Below are 24113 nucleotides of genomic sequence, written 5' to 3' on the forward strand. Positions count from 1 at the left end.
ATGAGAAAGTGGGGATTAGTGCAGCAGGACAGAATAACAGCTTTGTAGGAACTTGTTTATTTGTCTGTATGTCCCCAGTCAGTCCTCTCTCAGATTAAAGCCACAGATCGACCCAGTGCCCTGCTCTGCCTCATGAGACGTAATAGACGAAGATTATCTGTTATTGTTTAATGCTGAAAAATAAAATGCTCTGAATTGATTTTGATTCAAACATCAGCATAGATTTGTTGTTTAATTTGCTTATGTTTGATATTAACTGTGATTTAAAGTATTTCATTAAAGGGCCGACATAGTATTCAGTTTCAAATTAAATTTATTAAAAACAGAGCTCTGTCAAAGACAATATCTAAGGCCTAGATGAGTTCTGAACTGCAGAGGATTCAACCAGAATATGTGGCTTAAGATCACAATTTTCTGGTGTGTGTGTGTGTGTGTGTGTGTGTGTGTGTTAATGTTGTCATTCATTCATTCTTGCTATTGGAAACACTAATACTAACAGCGGTAGGTCTGGAGCATTGTTGTGAAGCGTGCCCCCTGGTGGCCATCATTTAGCGCTGTAGCCAGTGTGGGTCTGTGGAGCCTCTATAAATAAAGGTAATAAGGCCAGTCGAGAGAGATCACAGAAAGTCAATGAGACGCTTATGTAGCTGCAGGAGATGCATTTCCAGAGCACTACTATTGATTCCAGGGCACAGAGAAACTGTTTGGCTGCTGGGACTGTTCTCTGAAGTCTCTAAAATCCCATTGTGTTTATTACACTAGGAAAGATGCCCAGTGCATTTTAAGGGTTTTCTCTCAGTTAATAAGAATGGTCTCTCAGTGCGGAGCAGTGCCCATGTAACTCCACTCGCACTTGCGTTGTGTGTTGTGCCGTCTGTGTACTCCAGCACAGTGGACATCAAATTAACCTATAAGTGACGTGTTTCCAATCAATATGCACTGCTCAGCCAAAACATTACAATCACCTCCCTGTTTCTACACTCACTCTCCATCCTCCCAGCTCCACTGACCACACCACAGTACTTTGTAGTTCTACAGTTACACACTGTAGTCCAGTTGTTCTGCATACTTTTTAATCCCCTTTCACCCTTTCCTTCAATGGTCAGGACCAGTGGCAGTTCCTGCCAAATCTCCCAGCAGGGGTAATTGTTGCAATCACTGCTAAGGGGACGCAAGGTCTAGACAACTGGCACATTGCTCTGTGCAAATTAATCAGGAATCTAACTTGATAGTGTCATCTAATGTTGAGGAGTTTTATTTCTGTGGTCACCTCATATAGAAAATCCCAGCAGTATCCATTAGATTTATAAAGCTTTCTCTTTATCTACGTACCGTACAGTGTTTGTGAAAAGCTTTATTCAGGAGTTCATTATAAAGGTCTTTAATAAAGTTACTTTGCCTCTACAGTGAATCAACATAAACATTAATTGCTGGGTTGTGCCCAAAATTAATCACTTCCTTATTCACTATACAGTGAGCAATGTAGGGAATAGAGTAGGGGGCCATTTGGAACATGCATCACCTTGTATGTAACGTAAGTATGTAGGGGTGAGTCCTCCCGGAACCCACTGAGAATGTACTGAAGGCCTTTTGGCTCTGGATCGACTGCAGCCCTAATCACAATGAAGTGGTTACAGAAGATGAATGAATGAATGAATGAATGAATGAATGAATGCACACACTTATGTTTTTAGATGTGAAGCACTTCATGAAACTGACTTGTAATTCACTCTCACGCTCGCATACGTATTCCGTCACGTTCAGGAACTGCTCCACAAGGGGGTGCTATTCAATGCTTTGCATTAGAGACACTGTGTGTCACTGTTATTCAGGAAACACAGGTCTTTTTTGGGAAACTGCTTCTATTTCTCTCTTTTTGAATATTTATATTTTTGTTTAAACTGGGTTTGTACAAAGTTTGTTTATGTATTCAGTGTGATTTGCATGGGCAGAGTGAGTCATTTACATAAAATATTTACACTAAGGCCCAGATCGCTAAGCTATTTATAGAGTTGCCATGGCACCCCATTCTCAGGCAGCGAGTTTAAGATGAGAAAGAGGACAACATGAAGATGTTAACAAAACTTTGTAATGAATTAAAAAAAGCCTGAGGATTTTCAATTCTGCCGCCTGCTGGATTATATTTTAAATGGTTTTCCACTCAGCCTCAAGTATCACTGACTGCATGATAAAGCTGAAGTACTAATTACTTTTTTGTGTCACATATAGAATTAGCGAGTGTGCTATTTTTTGTGCTATAAGGTGGAAAATGTAACTTAATAACACAGAGCTTGTAAGCTGCCTGTAAAGGAGTTTAGACCAATCAGAAGCAAACAAACAGTCATATCCTGTGACATCACAAACACAATAAAAATAAATAAATAAATAACATAAATAGACCTGTGCCTGACACATAAACCGGTTCTTGTGTCTCTCCGCCACAGTAGGAACTCTACAATCACTGTGCTGAAATAATTCAGACATTTCCCTCTGAAGGTTTTACTACAGTGGTTGGGGATTTGATGCATTAAATTGTGTTAGGACATCCTACTTTGATGCATGAACACACCTTCCATCAGTCTATCACAGCTATAGCAGAGCTGACCCTGAGGGGGCACTGTAGAGACAACTGTAAATCTTTTAATTTATTCATTCATTTATTATCTGTAACCCTTATCCAGTTCAGGGCCGCTGTGAGTCCAGAGCCTACCTGGAATCATTGGGCACAAGGCAGAAATACACCCTGGAGGGGGCGCCAGTCCTTCACAGGGCAACACACACATGTTCACTCACACCTACGGACACTTTTGAGTCGCCAGTTCATCTACCAACGTGTGTTTTTGGACTGTGGGAGGAAACCGGAGCACCCGGAGGAAACCCACGCAGACACAGGGAGAACACACCACACTCCTCAAAGACAGTCACCCGGAGGAAGCCCACGCGGACACAGGGAGAACACACCACACTCCTCAAAGACAGTCAACCGGAGGAAACCCACGCAGACACAGGGAGAACACACCACACTCCTCACAGACAGTCACCCGGAGGAAACCCACACAGACACAGGGAAAACACACCACACTCCTTACAGACAGTCACCCGGAGGAAACCCACGCAGACACAGAGAGAACACACCACACTCCTTACAGACAGTCACTCAGAGGAAACCCACGCAGACACAGGGAGAACACACCACACTCCTCACAGACAGTCACCCGGAGCAGGAATCAAACCCACAACCTCCAGGCCCCTGGAGCTGTGTGACTGCGACACTACCTGCTGCACCACCGTGCCGCCATCTTTTAATTTATTTATTTTTAACTGCTGTGAATTGTATTTGAAAAGACAGATGTATTTGGTCATTACAAAGCATCACAATTCAGCTGTTGAATGAAAAACAGCCTTAGGGAGTAGCAATGTTTTAACAGAGCCTACTAGTACCATGACAATTAATGCCGAAGCCAGCTCAGTTAAAATCAGGTTTCATTTCCTGTTTCTGACGAGGAGAGCTTGAAACTCTTTCCATTAACCAACTGCAAAGAGGGTTTTCCACTGTGGGTTGAGTGGAACCATTTACTCGAGGGTCTGAAAACTCAGCTAGAAATCATTAATGTATTAATTTAATACAGAGGCAATGTTTGTGTTTATTTATATAAAAACGTATAAAGAAAAGAAAAAACAGCAATGACTTACAGCTTCCTTTAATGTTATGTTAGGTACGTTTCTATACCGTCTGGTCATGTGCAAAGTGCTCTGTGACTGGACACTTTGTCACTTCAGTCAATCTCTTCACTTACTTATTTATAGCAGACACAAGCGAAGGTAAAGTACAGCCAAAATCCAGACATTTTTGTCTATAAATAGTTAAAAGTCCAGCCAGGAAATAGGTGCAACTCGTACTCTATATATAACGTGACATATTGGTCCACTTCTGAGGCCTTCATCGGGCTGAAATGTCACGTTTGAGCTTATTAAGGTCAGGGATTTGCTGCAGTGTAGAGTGAATGTCATACCTTTCTCTTACTGGACTTTCATAAACAGACAATAACTGACTAAAGCATGGCCAAGAATATCACAATCAGACATTTTCCCCGGATGGTTTGGCCCTGTTGAGTGAGTAGCTGAATGGATAACTGCAGGATTAAGTGAAAAACATCCTCTTGTGTTGCAGATGATGCTATGAGGAGAAGGCGCAGAGATGACGGATGTGGAGCCAGTCGTCACTGACTTCGCCGCCACAGGTCGGACCGGCCGGAGGAACGCGATGCCGGACATTTTAGGATCCAACGCAGGCCCTGGAGCTTCAGAACTGCCCAACAAACTCGCCGAGCTTTCTGTAGGAGGTACAGTACCTGCCATTTACCTCTCTTTAAAGGTGCACTTCCAGATTTTGCCAGCAGAGGATGCACTAGCATCTCAGAGTCAAACATATACAGTTATTCAGCTACGAGAGCTGAGAGCAAAAGCTGAAAAAGTCAAACTGACTCATTCAATCTGTAAACATGGTGTAAACCGGATATATGTAAACAGTACACTCATTTACAGTCCAACAGGCCAGTGTTTGCGTGAAGAAGTGTGTGTGTGTGTGTGTGTGTGTGTTTCTTTCAGTCCAGTCTCAGCCTCCAGGTGTTTAGGAGTCTGATAGCATGTGGGAAGAAGCTGTTACGGAGTCTGGATGTGAGGGCTCGAATGCTTCGATACCTTTTTCCAGATGGCAGTAGGTTGAAGAGTGTGTGTGAAGGGTGTGTGTGAACTCCCACAATGCTGAGTGCTTTGCGGGTGCAGCGAGTGGTGTAGATGTCTGTAATGGAGGGAAGAGACACACCGATAATCTTCTCAGCTGTCCTCACGATCCGCTGGAGGGACTTGCGATCTGCCACAGTGCAGTTCCCAAAGCAGACAGAGATGCAGCTGGTCATGATGCTCTCGATGACTCCTCTGTAGAAAATGGTGAGAATTGGAGGGGGGAGATGAGCCTTCTTCAGCCTTCGCAGGAAGTAGAGGCGTTCCTGGGCTTTCTTTTTGATGTTACTGGTGTTAGTGGACCAGGTGAGATCATCCGCTAGGTGAACACCAAGGAATTTGGTATTCCTGACAATCTCCACAGCAGAGTTGTCGATGTTCAGCTGCGAGTGCTCACCCCTTGTTTTTCGGAAGTCTACAACCATCTCTTTGGTTTTGTCCACGTTCAGAGACAGGTTGTTGACTTCACACCAGTCAGTTAGCCGCTGCACCTCCTCTCTGTATGCTGACTCGTCGTTCTTACTGATGAGACCCACCACAGTCGTGTCATCAGCGAACTTGATGATATGATTTGAGCTGTGCATCGCTGCACAGTCATGGGTCAACAGTTTGAACAGCAGTGGACTGAGCACGAAGCCCTGGGGGGCTCCAGTGTTCAGTGTGATGGTGCTGGAGGTGTTCCTACCGATCGGGACTGACTGAGGTCTCCCAGTCAGGAAGTCCAGGATCCAGTTGCAGAGAGAAGTGTTGAGGCCCAGTATATTCAGGTTCCCGATCAGATGCTGAGGAATGATGGTGTTGAATGCTGAGCTGAAGTCTATGAACAGCATTCGGGCAAATGTGTCTTTCTTGTCCAGGTGGGTGAGTGCCAGGTGCAGCATGGTGGATACGGCATCGTTCGTTGAACGGTTAGGACGATACGCGAACTGTAGAGGGTCCAGTGTGGGGGGAAGTAGGGTTTTGATGTGCCTCATGACGAGCCTCTCGAAGCACTTTGTGATGACCGGTGTGAGTGCAACGGGACGATAGTCATTGAGGCAGGACACAGAAGAATTCTTAGGCATCGGGATGATGGTGGTGTTCTTGAAGCATGTTGGAACAATGGCGCTGCTAAGAGAGATATTGAAGATATCAGTGAAGACATCAGCAAGCTGGTCTGCACATTCTCTGAGCACTCTGCCAGGAATCTTGTCTGGTCCAGCAGCTTTCCGCGGGTCGACTCTGCATAGAGTTTTCCTCACGTCGGCTACAGTAAAAGACAGCACCTGGTCGCTGGGAGAAGGGGTGGACTTTCTCGCCGTTACGTTGTTCTGTGCCTCAAACCGTGCGTAGAATTTACTTGGTGCTATCACTCAAAGCGCTTCCAGAGGTCAACAAACCCCAACACAAAGGATACAACCCAACACGGAATAGAGAAGTCCAGGGAGAACAGGAGTAGTTGATGTGCTCAGTGACTCAGTGTGGACACGGAGTGTAGTCATTTTCTGTCTGTGTGAAAGCAATACAGCTACGGCCTAAGAGCACGGTTCACCGGCTCAAGGGAGCTCTCCTCACCGGCGCATAGCCGACAAACACAGACGTACTCCTATAGGTCTGGAGCATGGGAAAACACGAGAGTGAGCGAGCTGTGGTGAGCTGAGCGGCAGTCTTTGCCCTAGTCAGTGTCTCTTTGTAATTCCCACTCCACCTTAATTGGTGCCAATGTACATTGTGTTTTAAGACTGATAAAGGTAAATAACAATGAGAAATGTAAATAAAGTGCTGTGTAAATGTCCTGAATGGAAAAGAAACAACACGGCGTCACAGGAACTAGAAGTTTAGTTTACTGAAGTTTTTAAGGTGGAATAGGAAGTCTCAGAGAAACTGCTGAATAAGATGCTAATTTCAGGATCGTGGGTTACGCAATGTGTGACTGCAGCAGCATTTAAAGAGGAACATTTACAGAGTGTAGGTTTCTAGATCCCTGGCTAATTTACAGCTGTACTGTTTGTTTAAAGGGAAAAGGGCAGTTATTTCTGCCATTTGTTTATATTCAAGTCAAGCATTTGTTCATTCACTCGTTCATTGTCTGTAAGCCTTATCCAGTTCAGGGTCACGGTGGGTCCGGGGTCTACTCGGAATCACTGGGCGCAAGGCAGGAGCACACCCTGGAGGGGGCGCCAGTCTCTCACAGGGCCACAAGTCAAACATACTGATAAAAAATAAACTTGTTCCATAAATGTTGACCACATGTTAATTTCAATGCAATGTAGAGGGGGTACGGTCCGTATTTTTACGGGTTTCACTATTTGAAGCAAAAGGAAACAAACATTGCTCAGGACATTGCTAAATTTTTCTCATTTTTAAAACACTAAATAATGGTTGACAACAAAAAATAAGGCATCAAATATTATTTCAGTTAACTACAGAGACATTAAAAGGCTGTAGTTTTGCATATTTGATTTCCTCCCCATTTTATTGTTAAAATGTATTTAATTATTATGATATACAGGGTCCGGCCATTTATGTGGATACACCTTAATAAAATGGGAATGGTTGGTGATATTAACTTCCTGTTTGTGGCACATTAGTATATGGGAGGGGGGGAAACGTTTCAAGATGGGTGGTGACCATGGCGGCCATTTTGAAGTCGGACATTTTTGATCCAACTTTTGTTTTTTTCAATGGGAAGAGGGTCATGTGAGACATCAAACTTATTGGAAATTTCACAAGAAAAACCAATGGTGTGTGGAAAGTGGATTGATCGTCATGGGCAAGTTGAATGGCCCCCAAGGGCTCCCGATCTGATGCCCTTAGACTTTTATCTTTGGGGTCATCTGAAGGTAATTGTCTATGCTGTGAATATACAAGGTGTGCAGCACCTGAAACTACGGATACAGGAAGCCTGTGCTAGCATTTCTCCTGCGGTGTTGCTATCAGTGTGTGAAGAGGGTTGCATTGACAATCCAACACAATGGGCAGCACTTTGAACACATTTTATAAGGGGTCAGAAACTTGTAAATAACTCATGAAAGAATAAAGTTACGTTAAAACCAAGCACAACATTGTTTTTCTTGTGAAATTCCAAATACGTTTGATGTGTCACATGACCCTCTTCCCATTGAAAAAACAAAAGTTGGATCCAAAATGGCCGCCATGGTCACCACCCATTTTGAAAAGCTTCCCCCCTCCCATATACTAATGTGCCACAAACAGGAAGTTAATATCACCAACCATTCAGCTCAGTCAAAAAGGGCCATGAGCTGCCTCTCTGCACGTCCTTGGTCCCTCAAAGCAACTAGACACAGACAACGTGCAACAATTAATGCAAGATTAACATTAATAATACAACCTTAATTACTTATCTCAGTATAACCTTAGTTATGTTATGATAATGAAAGCAGTCGGCCCAGACCATCCTGAACCCAGAGGGCCCATGTTGAACCCACGTGGGCCTCACTGAGCTGTGCAGACTGGGGAAAGGCATCAGTTACAACGTTTTTACGTAGTAAACCAGAAATGGTTCAATAACCTTTATTTCAGGATTTATGTTTTTATTTTTACAAAAACAGCATTAAAATCATCATCTTATTTTCTGCTTTATCATCTCAGTGGTAGTTTATTTGAAAACAGCAACCGAGTAACCAATTAAAAGGTATTACAACACCCAATCCTGATTGTGACTTGTGTAAACAGGCGTGAAGCTCATGTTCCAGTGGCCCACGTTTTTTATTTTATTTTTTTTGTCCAACACAGGGCTCTGTCTGAAGGGCACTTTTCTGAGAGAAGAAGAAGTGCTCTGTCATTGTAGATACACTTTTCTCAGAAGTATAAGTGGTTTTGTTGGGTTTAGATCTTCCCCAAAGCTGTTATCAAGTGCCTGTACCTAACTCAGGCTTCTAGACCAAACAGCCAGAGGTGGTCATCGCTTTTTTGACGGCTGTTAGAGTGGGGAATCTGTGAACAGCAGGCTGATGTTAGGTGAGTGTGCTGAAAGCAGGTTTACATAAAGGTTTAATGTGATTTTGAAGCACATACGTTCACAATAAAATGACAAAGGGCCAGATTAATGTAACTCAGAGATAACAAGCCAGACTGTGTAAGGCTAATAGGATTTTATTCGTGAAGTCACTATGGTGGTGATCAGTGCACCTGCCAGTGCTTTACTGTTGTGCTGTGGCACTGGAGGGCATTGCCACGAATAACAGCTACAATAGCAAGATTATTTACGTGATCGCTGTGTAAAATTTGAATGAAATCTTGTCATTACTGTAAAAAAAATTTAAAAAATGGCTGCAAACTAAACTACAGCATTTTGGAAAGTGATCACATGTCCTTACGTAGTTATAGCAATCATTTACATATTAAATAAACGACTGGATCAAAGGAAAACTAGTACCGTACAATTACAGCTTCCAAATCATTGTGATGTTCCACTGAGCTGTAATAGGGACAATGGAGCCTCTGTTGTTGCTACTCCAGGCTCAGCACTGCAGAAACTACACTCTGTAACTTTGGAGAAGCGTAGGAAACCAGCCACTCGATGATTTCTGATTTGATTTGATGTCGTGATTTCAGGAGCTTATATAAGTTCAAAAAATGTAAAGGTTTATTTATTCATTCATTCATTCATTATCTGTAACCCTTATCCAGTTCAGGGTCACGGTGGGTCCAGAGCCTACCTGGAATCATTGGGCGCAAGGCGGGAATACACCCTGGAGGGGGCGCCAGTCCTTCACAAGGCAACACAGACACACACATTCACTCACACACTCACACCTACGGACACTTTTGAGTCGCCAATCCACCTACCAACGTGTGTTTTTGGACTGTGGGAGAAAACCGGAGCACCCGGAGGAAACCCACACAGACACAGGGAGAACACACCACACTCCTCACAGACAGTCACCCGGAGGAAACCCACGCAGACACAGAGAGAACACACCACACTCCTCACAGACAGTCACTCGGAGGAAACCCACGCAGACACAGGGAGAACACACCACACTCCTCACAGACAGTCACCCGGAGGAAACCCACGCGGACACGGGGAGAACACACCAACTCCTCACAGACAGTCACCCGGAGCGGGAATCGAACCCACAACCTCCAGGTTTCTGGAGCTGTGTGACTGTGACATCTACCTGCTGCGCCACTGTGCGGCCCTAAGGTTTATTTAATTTAATTTAATTAATTATTTTTGAGCTCCTGCCCTGTGAAGGACTGGCGCCCCCTCCAGGATGTGTTCCCGCCTTGCGACCAATGATTCCAGGTAGGCTCTGGACCCTGAATTAGATAAGGGTTACAGACAATGAATGAATGAATGAATTTTGTGCTCCTACATTTGCATTGACCAACTGCTCCCCAGGTGCCATGTCAAGGGCTGCCCTCCGCTCCGGGCATGTGTGTTCACTACCCCCTAGTGTTCGCTAGTGTGTGCATGTGTGTAAATGTGTGTTTCGCTGTACGGATTGGGTTTAATGATGAGAACAACTTCTTCTGTTTCTAATTCTAATTTCCATGTGATGGGGCCAATGAAGCATTTAGTTGCTGTTGGGTGAAAAATATTATTTAGATGAGATTGTTTAATTGTTATTAAGGCACCAATAGATAGAGACCCATAACTTCTATTCAGTTACAGGAAGAGTGAGTGTCCCCATTTCTGTGATGTAGCTGTAAAATGGAGTATCGTTTCTGTTTATCTGTGTATACTTTTTACAGATGATGGTGAGCAGGAAGGAGAGGGCTCATCGTCCAGTGACCCAGCCAAGGACACGGGGGAGGACAAGGCAGAGGGAACCTAACTTCACCAATAACAGCCCTGAACTGAACTCGAGAGAGGAGCCAGGACAGCAGAGAGAGTATCAGGCTCTACCTCTCCTCCGAACCCAATGACCAGTCTACTGTTATGGCCACACTCTGAGCTATGCAAGGCCACTCTGATAAAGGCCAATGGAGGAGGATGTCCATAAACCCAGAGGAGGCCCTTGGAAATCTCATTCAAGTCCCTTTTCGAAGGGCCAGCAACTGTTTCCGTTTCGTATCTGGTCGACTCTGGTACATCTGTCTCACAAAGACATACGCTTTCAGTGTTTAACAGTGGACCGAGTGTCTGATGGACAGAGATGGGACCTTGGTGGAAGGCGACCTATTGATAAATTAAACAGGAATCGTCACTGAATGTTGGTAGGTAGATGTACGAATGTCCAATTTTTTGCACAAAATAGGTCAAAACATTCCATTTGGTGATGTAAGTACAGTTTTTACCTTCAGTTTGTGGTCAGTTGTTCGTGATCAGCGCCACAGCATCTATTATCTGTGGGTTTTTTACTGTAAAAAAAAAACATGCTTTGATAACGTTCGTGAAAGTTGGTGAGAAGAAGACATTTTGTGTGTGTGTAAATACGGAGTATATTATGTCTACTGAGGTCTCGTCGTCTGCTGCTGTTGAATCGTTATGTCTGATGTGTTGCTGAGGCTGTAAACACCAGTTCTGGTCGCCAAGTCTCTGTTTTGACTCGTCCACGTCCCAGACGTCTGCATTTCTCCTCAGTGCTCTCAGTATCAAGGCAAAAGAAAACACTCTTAAGGATGAAAGTCGGCTCCTGCTTTGATCTTGTTTTCCTTTTTCACTCTCTGTGTTAACATAGGCTTATTACGCTAAAACAAGGAGCAGTGTGCAGTCAGGTGTGTCATTTCTCTGTTAACCTCGTGCTGAACCAACCTTCTTGTCCCTTGTAAGCTATGTACAAAATGCCATGATGCTGTAAAATAAATCCTGTACCTAGTTTTCACTGTGGGTGTGTTGTTGTGGTGCCTTTTGCAGCCCGCAGAGGGCACTGTTGGCCCCAAATGTGGATTATTGTTATTTAGCTATGATTTCAGCTACTTTTAATGTGAACCCCATTTTCTGAGATGATGGGGAATGAGAATGCATTGGTCAATAGAATGGAACCCATTGGAGCAGCTGCACATGAGCCCAATATCCCTGAAAATGGTGAAATGGTGTGGTGTTTTTGATCCAGAACAGACCAGACTAATGCTGTTCCTAGGTCAGTATCTTCCTATTAGGACTGAATGGAATTGAAATGAACAGAAACAACTTTGTTTGTCCCCAGTGGGCATTTCTTTACCACATACAGTATTTATCCAGTCATTCGTTACCTGGTGCCACTTCAACCTGTTCAGGGTTGTGTTGGGTCCAAAACCTAACCAGAGTCACTGGGGGCCAATGCAGGAACACACCTGAGACAGGGCACCAGTCCATCACAGTGTATCACACACTCACACACTCACACCTGTGGACAGTGTCGCACACACACACCTGTGGACAGTCTCACACACTCACACCTGTGGACAGTGTCACACACTCACCCTGTCACTCTCACACACACACCTGGGGACAGTGTCTCACACACACACCTGTGGACAGTCTCACACACTCACACCTGTGGACAGTGTCACACACTCACCCTGTCACGCTCTCTCTCTCTCACACACACACACACACACACCCCTGTGGACAGTTTCACACACTCACCCAGTCACTCTCACACTCACACCTGTGGACAGTCTCACACACTCACCCAGTCACTCTCTCTCTCTCTCTCTCTCACACACACACACACACACACACACACCCCTGTGGACAGTGTCACACACTCACACTGTCACTCTCTCTCACACACACACACACTCACACCTGTGGACAGTGTCACACACTCACCCTGTCACTGACACACACACACCTGTGGACAGTGTCACACATTCACCCTGTCACTCACACACTCACACCTGTGGACAGTGTCACACACTCACCCTGTCACTCACACACTCACACCTGTGGACAGTGTCACACACTCACCATGTCACTCACACACTCACACCTGTGGACAGTGTCACACACTCACCCAGTCACTCACACACTCACAAAGATAATAATGCTTTAAAATCTCTATTTTTTGTGGAGTATATATATATATATATACACACACACACACACACTGTAGATTAGAGAGAACAGAGAGAAAAAAAGATATTATTTTCTTTTACCTTTCACTGCTTATTTTAGATATTTTATTAATATAAAAATATAAAGTTTAATTATTGTTATTTAAAAAAAACCTCTTTCAAGGCTCAGATTAATTTACATCACATAGTTAATATATAATGACTGTCCAAATCAAACAAAACAACATAAAACCCCCACCTATCTCTGAAATGGTGACTGAATATGACAAGGCAAGCCTTTCTTACACTTTAATGTAGGTTCATTTTAAAGAGACTTTATTCCAAGTCTTTTTCTCTTGGTCCATTCATAATCTTTCAATAAAGATCTGTATTTAAGAATCTGTACTGTTCAATTTAGTACATCGTCTGAACAGTGGAATTGAACCCTGAAGAGATCAGCACTTTGTCATTATATATAACGTCCTCGCGTGAAGGATTTGACCAAATTTACTTGGCCATCGTTCCAAACGTATTAAGGTCTTTGATAACAGACACTTCTCATTTTCTTACCCTCCACCATCTGTCATCTGTATTCTCTTCGAACTCCTCTCCCAGTACGAAGCAGAGCTCAGAGCTAGTCACGGTGGTCAGGGTCCTCATCACCAGCTTGTTCCCTTCTTGGCAAATGGAGCTTCACTAAACTCCCGACTTGTAAAAGTTCATCTTCGTAACCTGTAAAAGAGTGCAGCAAATGAAATACCATTGAGTCGATAGACGTGGGGATTTAGAGGGAAAATAAAACTAAAATGTACCGATCGCTTTCAGGTATCCGTTGAAGTTTTCACTGCTCACCAGTTTACAGAGACAATTTTTTAAATTGTCAGCAATGTATTTACTTTCAAAGGAACTGTAAATCTTTTTCTGTCTTGTTCACCTTTGACAGCTCTTCTGTTGAGAGGCGTGGCTTGGTCCTGGTTCATTTGTTAAGTTCCATTCCTCAAACTCTGGAAAGAATTGCATTGAAGTTGCTTGCTCTGAAATGACTGGTCTTCCACTCTGGACACTGACCATTCGCCTAAAAACAGATACTAAAGAATGGCCTCTCATTAATTAATGACCCAGCTCGTGTCCTCCTGTCTGCTTGGGAGTTGTTGTCCTTGGGTCATTCTTACCCGTGTCCCCAGTGTCAGACTGTCCAACAGAGTGGGACCTTTGTGTCGGAGGATTTATCAGTGACCATTACCGCTGTATTAGAGGATTGGCATGTAACTGATTGGTATGGTGGCTCTGCAGTTAGAGTCGCTGTCACACAGCTTCAGGGTCCAAGGGTTGTGGGTTCAGTCCCCACCATGGGTCACTGCCTGTGAGGACTGTGGTGTGTTCTCCCTGTGTGTGTGTGTGTGAGTGACTGTGTGAGTGTGAGACACTGTCCACAGGTGTGAGTGTGTAAGTGACTGGGTGAGTGTGTGAAACTGTCCACAGGTGTGTGTGTGAGACACTGTCCACAGGTGTGTGTGTGAGACACTGTCCACAGGTGAGAGTGACTGGGTGAGTGTGTGAAACTGTCCACAGGGGTGTGTGTGTGTGTGTGTGTGAGTGAGAGAGTGACACTGTCAACATGTGTGAGTGTGTGAGTGACTGGGTGAGTGTGTGAAACTGTCCACAGGTGTGAGTGACTGGGTGAGTGTGTGAGTGACTGTGTGAGTGACAGCGTGAGTGTGTGAGTGACAGGGTGAGTGTGTGAGTGACTGGGTGAGTGTGTGAAACTGTCCACAGGTGTGAGTGACTGGGTGAGTGTGTGAGTGACTGTGTGAGTGTGTGAGTGACTGTGTGAGTGACAGGGTGAGTGTGTGAGAGACAGGGTGAGTGTGTGAGAGACAGGGTGAGTGTGTGAGAGACAGGGTGAGTGTGTGAAACTGTCCACAGGTGTGAGTGACTGAGTGAGGGTGTGAAACTGTCCACAGGTGTGAGTGTGTGAGTGACTGGGTGAGTGTGTGAAACTGTCCTCAGGTGTGAGTGTGTGAGTGACTGGGTGAGTGTGTGAAACTGTCCTCAGGTGTGAGTGTGTGAGTGACTGGGTGAGTGTGTGAAACTGTCCACAGGTGTGAGTGTGTGAGTGACTGGGTGAGGGTGTGAAACTGTCCTCAGGTGTGAGTGTGTGAGTGACTGGGTGAGTGTGTGAGTGACTGGGTGAGTGTGTGAAACTGTCCTCAGGTGTGACTGGGTGTGTGACACTGTCCACAGGTGTGAGTGTGTGAGTGACTGGGTGTGTGACACTGTCCACAGGTGTGAGTGTGTGAGTGACAGGGTGAGTGTGTGACACTGTCCACAGGTGTGAGTGTGTGAGTGACAGGGTGAGTGTGTGACACTGTCCACAGGTGTGAGTGTGTGAGTGACAGGGTGAGTGTGTGACACTGTCCACAGGTGTGAGTGTGTGAGTGACTGGGTGAGTGTGTGAAACTGTCCACAGGTGTGAGTGTGTGAGTGACTGGGTGAGTGTGTGAGTGACTGGGTGAGTGTGTGAGTGACAGGGTGAGTGTGTGAAACTTTTCACAGGTGTGAGTGTGTGAGTGACAGGGTGAGTGTGTGATGTCCTGTGATGGATTGGTGCTCTGTCCAGGGTGTGTCTCTTTACTGGGCCCAGTGATTCTAGGTAGCGATTTTACCGTTACCCTGATCAGGGTCAAGCAGTTACAGAAGAAGTAGTATTATATATTATCTTTATGTTTCATTACAAATAAAATGTGATGATACATGGGGCAGCTAAATGATATTACGTGCTTTAACCAACTCACTCCTACGTGCTTTTGTTAATGAGCACAGAGACGTTTAGAAAACAGGAACGGGTCGACCTTGTGGATGACCATTACACAGATAAACTCCTGCAAGTAATGCTCTTTCAAACTCATAAAACCATCATTAGGGGTCTTAGGAAATAAACATTTAACAGATGTTGAAGGAAAGTGAACCAATGACAATGTCTTTCTAAGGATTAATTTGACCGGGGCCTGGCTGTTCCAGTGATAAAAGCCTTTTGATGTCTCTGGTCCATCTGTGCTCGCTCTGTAAGGTCTGATTTAGATTTAAATGGGGAACACGCATGGATGTTAAACTCTGTGTGGGACTCAGTGAAGCTGTTGTCTTCCTAGTCTGTTGCTGACCTGGATGGAGACAGACTGGTGCATGGGACGGTAAAGTGAGCAGCCTCGCTCGAGGGATCAAAGACGTCAACATGATCATGGTAGGAATGAGCTAGCTCAGTTCTCACAAACCCACTTTCTTACCTTACGCACTGAAGCCCTCTTCGGCATGCACCGTTTTTCTATACGTCTGTAGCATCATGCTCGCTGCCAAGTGTTGGAATAGATCCAAATGCATCACCTGAGATGAGCTGTAGTGGTGTTCTTGATTCAGGAATTCACTACCTGACCTCACTGATGTTTATGTGGCTGAACGGCAGTGATCCAGTATCTAATGTGAAGTCTTTCCCGAGAAGTAGAAGCAAACCGGGGAGGTATATATCTCATTCATGACTCCGCTCACCTGTAGAGAGAGAGAATGGACAGAGAAACTGCCTTAGGCTTTGACTGTGTGTTTACAGACTCTGAGATGCGATGATGCCGTGTCAGTGCGTACCTCTGAGGAGATCAGTGAAGAGGCCTGAAGTCTACAACCTGCGCGAGGCCTGGAATGATCTGAATGAGTCTGCACACCTGTTCTGTTGCTTGATCATGTGTCTGCCTGATCATCACAGACCTGCCAGATAAGAAATAACCTCATTCAAGTGTATCCCTCACCTTTAAACTCACCAGTGTGATCCCTACTGAGTGTGGAGTCAAAATAAAATAGTTATAATTCTGTATTTAATTTAATTTTGTGTTTTACTTTACTACAGATACAATCAGTTTATACACCTCCAGGGCTCCAGCTCACCACAGGGTCTCTCTCTCTCACTCACAGACACACACACACACACACACCACTGTGGAGCATTTCTCACACACCTGTGGACATTTACTCTCACTCATTCACACCTGTGGACAGTTCAGTTTCTCTCTCTCTCTCTCTCTCTCACACACACATACACCACTGTGGAGCATTTCTCACACACCTGTGTCTCAGAGAGTGGACACAGGGTTTAAAAACTCCAGCAGCACTGCTGTGTCTGATCCACTCTACACCAGCACAACACACACTAACACACCACCACCCACGTCAGTGTCACTGCAGCGCTGAGAATGATCCACCGCCCAAATACAACGTATGCTGAGCAAAAAATGGACAACAGTCTGTGATATATAGTGTGTGCAAAGTTCAGTACTGCGAGGGCTTCATGCCCCTTGAGTTCAAGCTTGGCATTTGTCACGGCGGTCTTAAGCTTGTGCAGTTGCTTCAGAAATGGCCACTCTTATTAATCCCTAACCCTCAGCTGTCTGCGCCTTCAGGTAGGAGTTCACAAATGAGTAGATGTTCCCACATACATTTGGACATACAGAGTGTACTGAAACATATAAAGTGTGTATGGAAATGTGAGTTAAGGGAGGGGTTCAGAACTGAGAAACACATTTCATCTTTAAATTTCACTACAAACAAATTACTCCTGATTTCAAGAAATTTACAAACCGTCGCCACCCACAGTCTTCTGTATAAATACGAACTCGCACCTGAAGATATGACACAGGTGAACTCCACTCAGAAGAGCTGCGGTTATTGTGTGGATCACGACCTGAACCTCCATCTGTAAAATGGATGCTTTGTGCGGCAGCTGGAAGATGGTGAAGAGCGAAAACGTTGACGATTATCTAAAAGCACTTGGTAAGATCCTTTTCATTTTACACCCGCGGTACTCCTTGGGGACCATCGCTTGTGTGAATGCTTTTAACACACCCAGTGTTGCTTCCTGGAGTTTTTAAATCACTGGTGCACATTAATGTGGTCGTCTTGGGACCGTCGTCAGTAGTGCTGTTAAGTTTGGTCACTGTGGTATTTTGACCAAAGCAGGTAATGGATCTTTCACTAGAACACAGTGTTCACTTGTGAAAAGGGGGATGATAATAAAATGATGTAAGTCCTTTATTTCCACTTCTAATTTTAGAATGATTTGCTCTAATGACATTTTCATTTAATCGTGTGTGTGTGTGAGTGAATGTGTGTGTGTGAGAATGAGTGAAAGTGTGAGGGAGTGTGTAAGTGACTCCATGTGGTGCTTTTCATATAAATGACTCATTTTCTGCTCTCCTCTGATTACAGGTCATGATGATGAATTGAGACAAATTGGGAACATAGTGAAACCAATGATCACCATTTCCCAGGACGGGGACACCGTGGTGGTGAAAACGGAGACCAGTGTAAAGAGCTCTGAAAGCTCCTTCATATTGGGTCAGGAGTTAGACCACACTACGATAGACAACAGAAACTGCAAGGTATATTTTGCCTTTCAGAGGTTTAAGGTGTGTTCACAAAGAGAGGAACAGATTGCAGTTGGTGAAATGGTATATAAATGTACTCTGAAATGTTCCCAAACATTGTAGGGGTCAAATTAACCACAAGGGGCGGCACGGTGGCGCAGCAGGGAGTGTTGCAGTCACACAGCTCCAGGGACCTGGAGGTTGTGGGTTCGATTCCTGCTCCGGGTGACTGTCTGTGAGGAGTGTGGTGTGTTCTCCCTGTGTCTGCGTGGGTTTCCTCCGGGTGACTGTCTGTGAAAAGTGTGGTGTGTTCTCCCTGTGTCTGCGTGGGTTTCCTCCGGGTGACTGTCTGTGAGGAGTGTGGTGCGTTCTCCCTGTGTCTGCGTGGGTTTCCTCCGGGTGACTGTCTGTGAGGAGTGTGGTGTGTTCTCCCTGTGTCTGCGTGGGTTTCCTCCGGGTGACTGTCTGTGAGGAGTGTGGTGTGTTCTCCCTCTGTCTGCGTGGGTTTCCTCCGGGTGACTGTCTGTGAGGAGTGTGGTGCGTTCTCCCTGTGTCTGCGTGGGTTTCCTCCGGGTGACTGTCTGTGAGGAGTGTGGTGTGTTCTCCCTGTGTCTGCGTGGGTTTCCTCCGGGTGACTGTCTGTGAGGAGTGTGGTGTGTTCTCCCTCTGTCTGCGTGGGTTTCCTCCGGGTGACTGTCTGTGAGGAGTGTGGTGTGTTTTCCCTGTGTCTGCGTGGGTTTCCTCTGGGTGCTCTGGTTTCCTCCCACAGTCCAAAAACACACGTTGGTAGGTGGATTGGCGACTCAAAAGTGTCTGTAGGTGTGAGTGAATGTGTGTGTTGCCCTGTGAAGGACTGGCGCCCCCTCCAGGGTGTATTCCCTCTTTGCTCCCAATGATTCCAGGTAGGCTCTGGACCCACCGCGACCCTGAACTGGATAAGGGTTAGAGATAATGAATGAAAGAATGAAATTAACCACAAAGAATATGAGGTGTGAGCAGATGAAGTGCATTTCTGGTGTCATCAGTATTTCTGTCTGCTTCTAGTCTGTGGTTTACGTGGATGAAGGTCAACTGGTGCATGTGCAGAAGTGGGATGGAAACGTGACCACCATCACCCGTGAGGTCAAGGATGGTCAGATGATCGTGGTAAGGTTGTGTTCATTTTATTTCAGACTTGTGAACTTGTGTAGGGGATATATCTGGGTGGGAAACCGTTAATAACATACTGTTCATTGTGTTTTACAGACACTGACCTTTGAGGACGCTGTGGCTGTGTGCGCCTACGACAGAGTGTAAACACTACACACTCTCAAAGAAAAAAGAGGATGACAGACTGCATGAAGAGTGTTAGAACAGTATTTTAAATCTCACACATCTTAATGTTATTCTCCATGAACTAGACGTGATCTTCTGTCATTGATATTGTTAGAATGTTGTACTGAGTCCACATCTGTCCAATGTTCAAAGCAGAATTAATAAATGAATCAAATATAATCACGTATCTCTCTCATAACTTGTGTACTGTGTCCTGCAAATTCTTCCCTCTGCCCTTTTCGGTTCAGTATTTGCCACATCCCTTAATGCTGGGTACCATTCAGTGTTTGTTCGCTTTACCTTTGAAAGGAACTGTGTACCATAAATGGCTTCCCAAAGTTGCTTAGAAGTCTGAATCACTTTGTGATGTGCCTATTAACAGCAAATGGACACTTGCAGATCAAAAGCTGCAGAGGCGATTGCTCTAAGACTGCAAGTGAAGCTCAGCTTCCCCTAAAATGTCAAAAAATAAGTGATCAAATATATACTGTTGTGTGTACGTGTCATTGAATAAATATGCACTACAACGCGCTCAACTTTTGTTCAGAATCAGCTTCTTATCACTGGTAAAGACGCAGCTTTCCTCTCAGTCATTCCCACAGCTTCACAGTGCTTTAAAGAGTGAGGACGCTTAGCGTCCACGGAGTTCTATATGGAAGCAGCGAAGTGCGGCAAAACGAGACGAGCCATTGGATAAATGCTGGGCTTTGTCCCGCCCATCGGACGCTCAGCGTCTCTGGGGGTCTAAGGGGCAGTGGGCTGGCCTCGGCTGGCCCGGACGCTCAGCTTCTGCATAATGATTGGATGATCTGTCTGAGGCTGAATCCCTTTTTGATTGACAGCGAAATGAGTGAATCAGCGATCCTTTGGTGTAAAGATCCGTGGGAGCATTACATTTTCATTCTGTTCTGAGTTGAACCAGAGACTTTCTTAATCCTCTTAGCAGCATTTTCTTTGTTAAAAACGACTAGCGACAAATAGAGCTTCTATTTCTGGTGGGTTTTTTGTAGCTGCTTGTGTTTGGAGACTGACTTCTATCACTCTTTCTGACTTCTATCACAGTTTCTGTCCAGCGGGTGCTGCTGAGCCCCTCCACCGTCACAAAGCACTCACAGGCGGACACACTTCACATGGGCCAAGGCCGTTTAAGCAGCCTAGCTCTGCTGGCCATTGAGAGGACACTAGTCAAGTCCCTGGAAAAGACGCCTTGTTGGTACGACAGGGTCACAGATACTAAATTAAAGAGAGCACAGCATGTCGTTCCATTCACCATCACGTCTTCATTACTAGGGCCCACAGTTGGTGTACCGTCTCGGTTTCTGGTGCCAGTTGCATGGATGTCAAGGGGACTTTCCTGACAGTCCATAGTTCCCCAAATGACCACAAGTTCTGTGTTTAAGAGCAGGCTTGTCTTTCCTCCATTCGCTGCCTTGCCTTTGTTTTGTGTTGACAAAATGGCCGTGCAACATGGACCGTTTGACATGTGTAATCTGGCTTACTGTTAGTTGAGGATTGAGGCTGGGAATACTCCTTTAATGAGTCACTGGAGGTTTGACTAACTTGGCCTCTAACTGAGCAAGTCCGTGTAACTGTTCGCCGCTTAAGGCCAATTCATTATTTTACCACAAGCTCAGTAAGTTCTAACAAGTCTGAGTTTTGTTTAGTAGTGATCTCCAGCTTTTTGGGCTATGCTCTGTTCTCTGGACGTGAACCTGGATCGCCATTTTCTGGTGTTTAGGGTGAGTCTGAAATGGTCCTACCCTCTCCAGATAGACTGCACATTTCCACCTGGAGTTCCTTAACTTCACATCACAGTCTGAAGAATGAAAACATCGATTCTGTGAGTGTTCTGTGAGGAAAGGGAGTAAGGTGACTCACAATGTTAATAGAGGTCTGCTTGGGGGTCCGCAGATGTCTGTGTGTCGCTGTATTCTTGTCTAAGCTTGTGCTGGTGACTGCTCCTGGGTACAATATAAAGGTTTCGTACAATATTCAGGTGTCGCACCACAGGGGCAAACGCTAGATGAGAGGCAAGACCACCAGCATCTACAAGTTACTGCATATTACTTATCCAATCATTTTGATTCCGTCCTCTATATAGCCATTAAACACATGAACACGCTTTACTTGATGTGTCTGTGAGAATACTGGGGTGTGTGTTGCACTACCGAAAGGTGCAGGTGGTGTTTAGGTGTGGAGATAAGGGTGGAGACAGGGGGACAGGGGAAAGGGTGTTCCCTCTATGTAATTCTAAGACTACAGGGTCAGTCCTCTAGGTAACTCAGCGATGGGGAGTCAAACAACAACCAGGGAGCATCGGGCAACGATTTACACGTGAAAACCAATCTGAATGGGGTTCTTTGGAAGCATCCTGCATTGTTTTTTTCTGATTGAGAGTGGGGCTTTGTTTTGTTTTATTAAAGGAGACTTTAATGATTGTAATCAAAAACACTTTGTTACCACTTTAGAATAAGACTACATTTCTAAAGGTTTATAAAGGGGTTAATAGTTATTGAGGGCGGCACGGTGGCGCAGCAGGTAGGTGTCGCAGTCACACAGCTCCAGGGACCTGGAGGTTTTGGGTTCGATTCCCGCTCCGGGTGACTGTCTGTGAGGAGTGTGGTGTGTTCTCCCACTATCCGCGTGGGTTTCCTCCGGGTGACTGTCTGTGAGGAGTGTGGTGTGTTCTCCCCGTGTCCGCGTGGGTTTCCTCCGGGTGACTGTCTGTGAGGAGTGTGGTGTGTTCTCCCCGTGTCTGCGTGGGTTTCCTCCGGGTGACCCTCTGTGAGGAGTGTGGTGTGTTCTCCCTGTGTCTGCGTGGGTTTCCTCCAGGTGACTGTCTGTGAGGAGTGTGGTGTGTTCTCCCCGTGTCCGCCTGGGTTTCCTCCGGGTGACTGTCTGTGAGGAGTGTGGTGTGTTCTCCCCCTGTCCGCATGGGTTTCCTCCGGGTGACTGTCTGTGAGGAGTGTGGTGTGTTCTCCCTGTGTCTGCGTGGGTTTGCTCCGGGTGACTGTCTGTGAGGAGTGTGGTGAGTTCTCCCAGTGTCTGCGTGGGTGTCCTCCAGGTGACTGTCTGTGAGGAGTGTGGTGTGTTCTCCCTGTGTCTGCGTGGGTTTCCTCCGGGTGACTGTCTGTGAGGAGTGTGGTGTGTTCTCCCCGTGTCCGCCTGGGTTTCCTCCGGGTGACTGTCTGTGAGGAGTGTGGTGTGTTCTCCCCGTGTCTGCGTGGGTTTCCTCCGGGTGACCCTCTGTGAGGAGTGTGGTGTGTTCTCCCTGTGTCTGCGTGGGTTTACTCCGGGTGACTGTCTGTGAGGAGTGTGGTGTGTTCTCCCCGTGTCCGCGTGGGTTTCCTCTGGGTGACCCTCTGTGAGGAGTGTGGTGTGTTCTCCCTGTGTCTGCGTGGGTTTCCTCCGGGTGACTGTCTGTGAGGAGTGTGGTGTGTTCTCCCCGTGTCTGCGTGGGTTTCCTCCGGGTGACTGTCTGTGAGGAGTGTTGTGTGTTCTCCCCGTGTCCGCCTGGGTTTCCTCCGGGTGACTGTCTGTGAGGAGTGTGGTGTGTTCTCCCCGTGTCTGCGTGGGTTTCCTCCGGGTGACCCTCTGTGAGGAGTGTGGTGTGTTCTCCCTGTGTCTGCGTGGGTTTACTCCGGGTGACTGTCTGTGAGGAGTGTGGTGTGTTCTCCCCGTGTCCGCGTGGGTTTCCTCTGGGTGACCCTCTGTGAGGAGTGTGGTGTGTTCTCCCTGTGTCTGCGTGGGTTTCCTCCGGGTGACTGTCTGTGAGGAGTGTGGTGTGTTCTCTCTGTGTCTGCGTGGGTTTCCTCCGGGTGACTGTCTGTGAGGAGTGTGGTGTGTTCTCCCCGTGTCCGCCTGGGTTTCCTCCGGGTGACTGTCTGTGAGGAGTGTGGTGTGTTCTCCCCGTGTCTGCGTGGGTTTCCTCCGGGTGACCCTCTGTGAGGAGTGTGGTGTGTTCTCCCTGTGTCTGCGTGGGTTTACTCCGGGTGACTGTCTGTGAGGAGTGTGGTGTGTTCTCCCCGTGTCCGCGTGGGTTTCCTCTGGGTGACCCTCTGTGAGGAGTGTGGTGTGTTCTCCCTGTGTCTGCGTGGGTTTCCTCCGGGTGACTGTCTGTGAGGAGTGTGGTGTGTTCTCTCTGTGTCTGCGTGGGTTTCCTCCGGGTGACTGTCTGTGAGGAGTGTGGTGTGTTCTCTCCGTGTCTGCGTGGGTTTACTCCGGGTGACTGTCTGTGAGGAGTGTGGTGTGTTCTCCCCGTGTCCGCGTGGGTTTCCTCCGGGTGCTCCGGTTTCCTCCCACAGTCCAAAAACACATGTTGGTAGGTGGATTGGTGACTCAAAAGTGTCCGTAGGTGTGAGTGTGTGAGTGAATGTGTGTGTGTCTGTGTTGCCCTGTGAAGGACTGGCGCCCCCTCCAGGGTGTATTCCTGCCTTGCGCCCAATGATTCCAGGTAGGCTCTGGACCCACCGCGACCCTGAACTGGATAAGGGTTACAGATAATGAATGAATGAATAGTTATTGATCATGTTGTTAATACATTAGCAGTCATTAACAATGGGGAGCTGTTATTTGCCAATTAGTGAACCCACATTCATCTACAGTTAAACCTCGGTTCTCACCAAATACTGACCTCACTGTGTCTCCTCCATCAGTCGACGTTAACCCTGTCAGCTCCAGCACAGATTTATTAAGGAGGTTAACCCTTTACTGAATGAA

At 46.1% G+C, this 24113-nt stretch overlaps 2 protein-coding genes across 3 annotated transcripts in view; both read left to right on the top strand.

Annotated features, from left to right (window-relative positions):
* pkib (protein kinase (cAMP-dependent, catalytic) inhibitor beta) overlaps nt 1–11580 on the top strand; it is a 45462-nt gene extending 33882 nt beyond the window's left edge. Inside the window, exons 4-5 of one of the 2 annotated variants that reach the window (XM_066677512.1) lie at nt 4172–4343; nt 10444–11580. In XM_066677512.1, coding sequence (XP_066533609.1) covers nt 4199–4343; nt 10444–10526 — 228 coding nt within the window. In that variant the 5' untranslated portion in view covers nt 4172–4198 and the 3' untranslated portion in view covers nt 10527–11580. The remainder of the gene's footprint in view (nt 1–4171; nt 4344–10443) is intronic. The other variant, XM_066677510.1, reaches the window with a different exon arrangement.
* A 5349-nt stretch (nt 11581–16929) lies between these two features.
* Nucleotides 16930–19510, top strand: fabp7b (fatty acid binding protein 7, brain, b). Its single transcript, XM_066676739.1, has 5 exons — nt 16930–17117; nt 17311–17487; nt 17923–18095; nt 19125–19226; nt 19326–19510. The coding sequence occupies exons 2-5, from the start codon at nt 17418–17420 to the stop codon at nt 19374–19376; spliced, it is 396 nt and encodes a 131-aa protein (XP_066532836.1). The 5' UTR covers nt 16930–17117; nt 17311–17417; the 3' UTR covers nt 19377–19510.
* Nucleotides 19511–24113: the final 4603 nt, after the last annotated feature.

The sequence above is a fragment of the Hoplias malabaricus genome, chromosome 7 (assembly GCF_029633855.1).
Source record: "Hoplias malabaricus isolate fHopMal1 chromosome 7, fHopMal1.hap1, whole genome shotgun sequence".
NCBI lineage: Eukaryota > Metazoa > Chordata > Actinopteri > Characiformes > Erythrinidae > Hoplias > Hoplias malabaricus.

Excerpts from the sequence above, each read along its gene's own strand:
- fabp7b (XM_066676739.1), top strand. The coding sequence starts at position 17,418 with ATGGATGCTTTGTGCGGCAGCTGGAAGATGGTGAAGAGCGAAAACGTT. Across the intron at positions 17,488-17,922 it reads CGATTATCTAAAAGCACTTG|GTCATGATGATGAATTGAGA; the intron begins GTAAGATCCTTT and ends CTCTGATTACAG. Across the intron at positions 19,227-19,325 it reads AGGATGGTCAGATGATCGTG|ACACTGACCTTTGAGGACGC; the intron begins GTAAGGTTGTGT and ends TGTGTTTTACAG.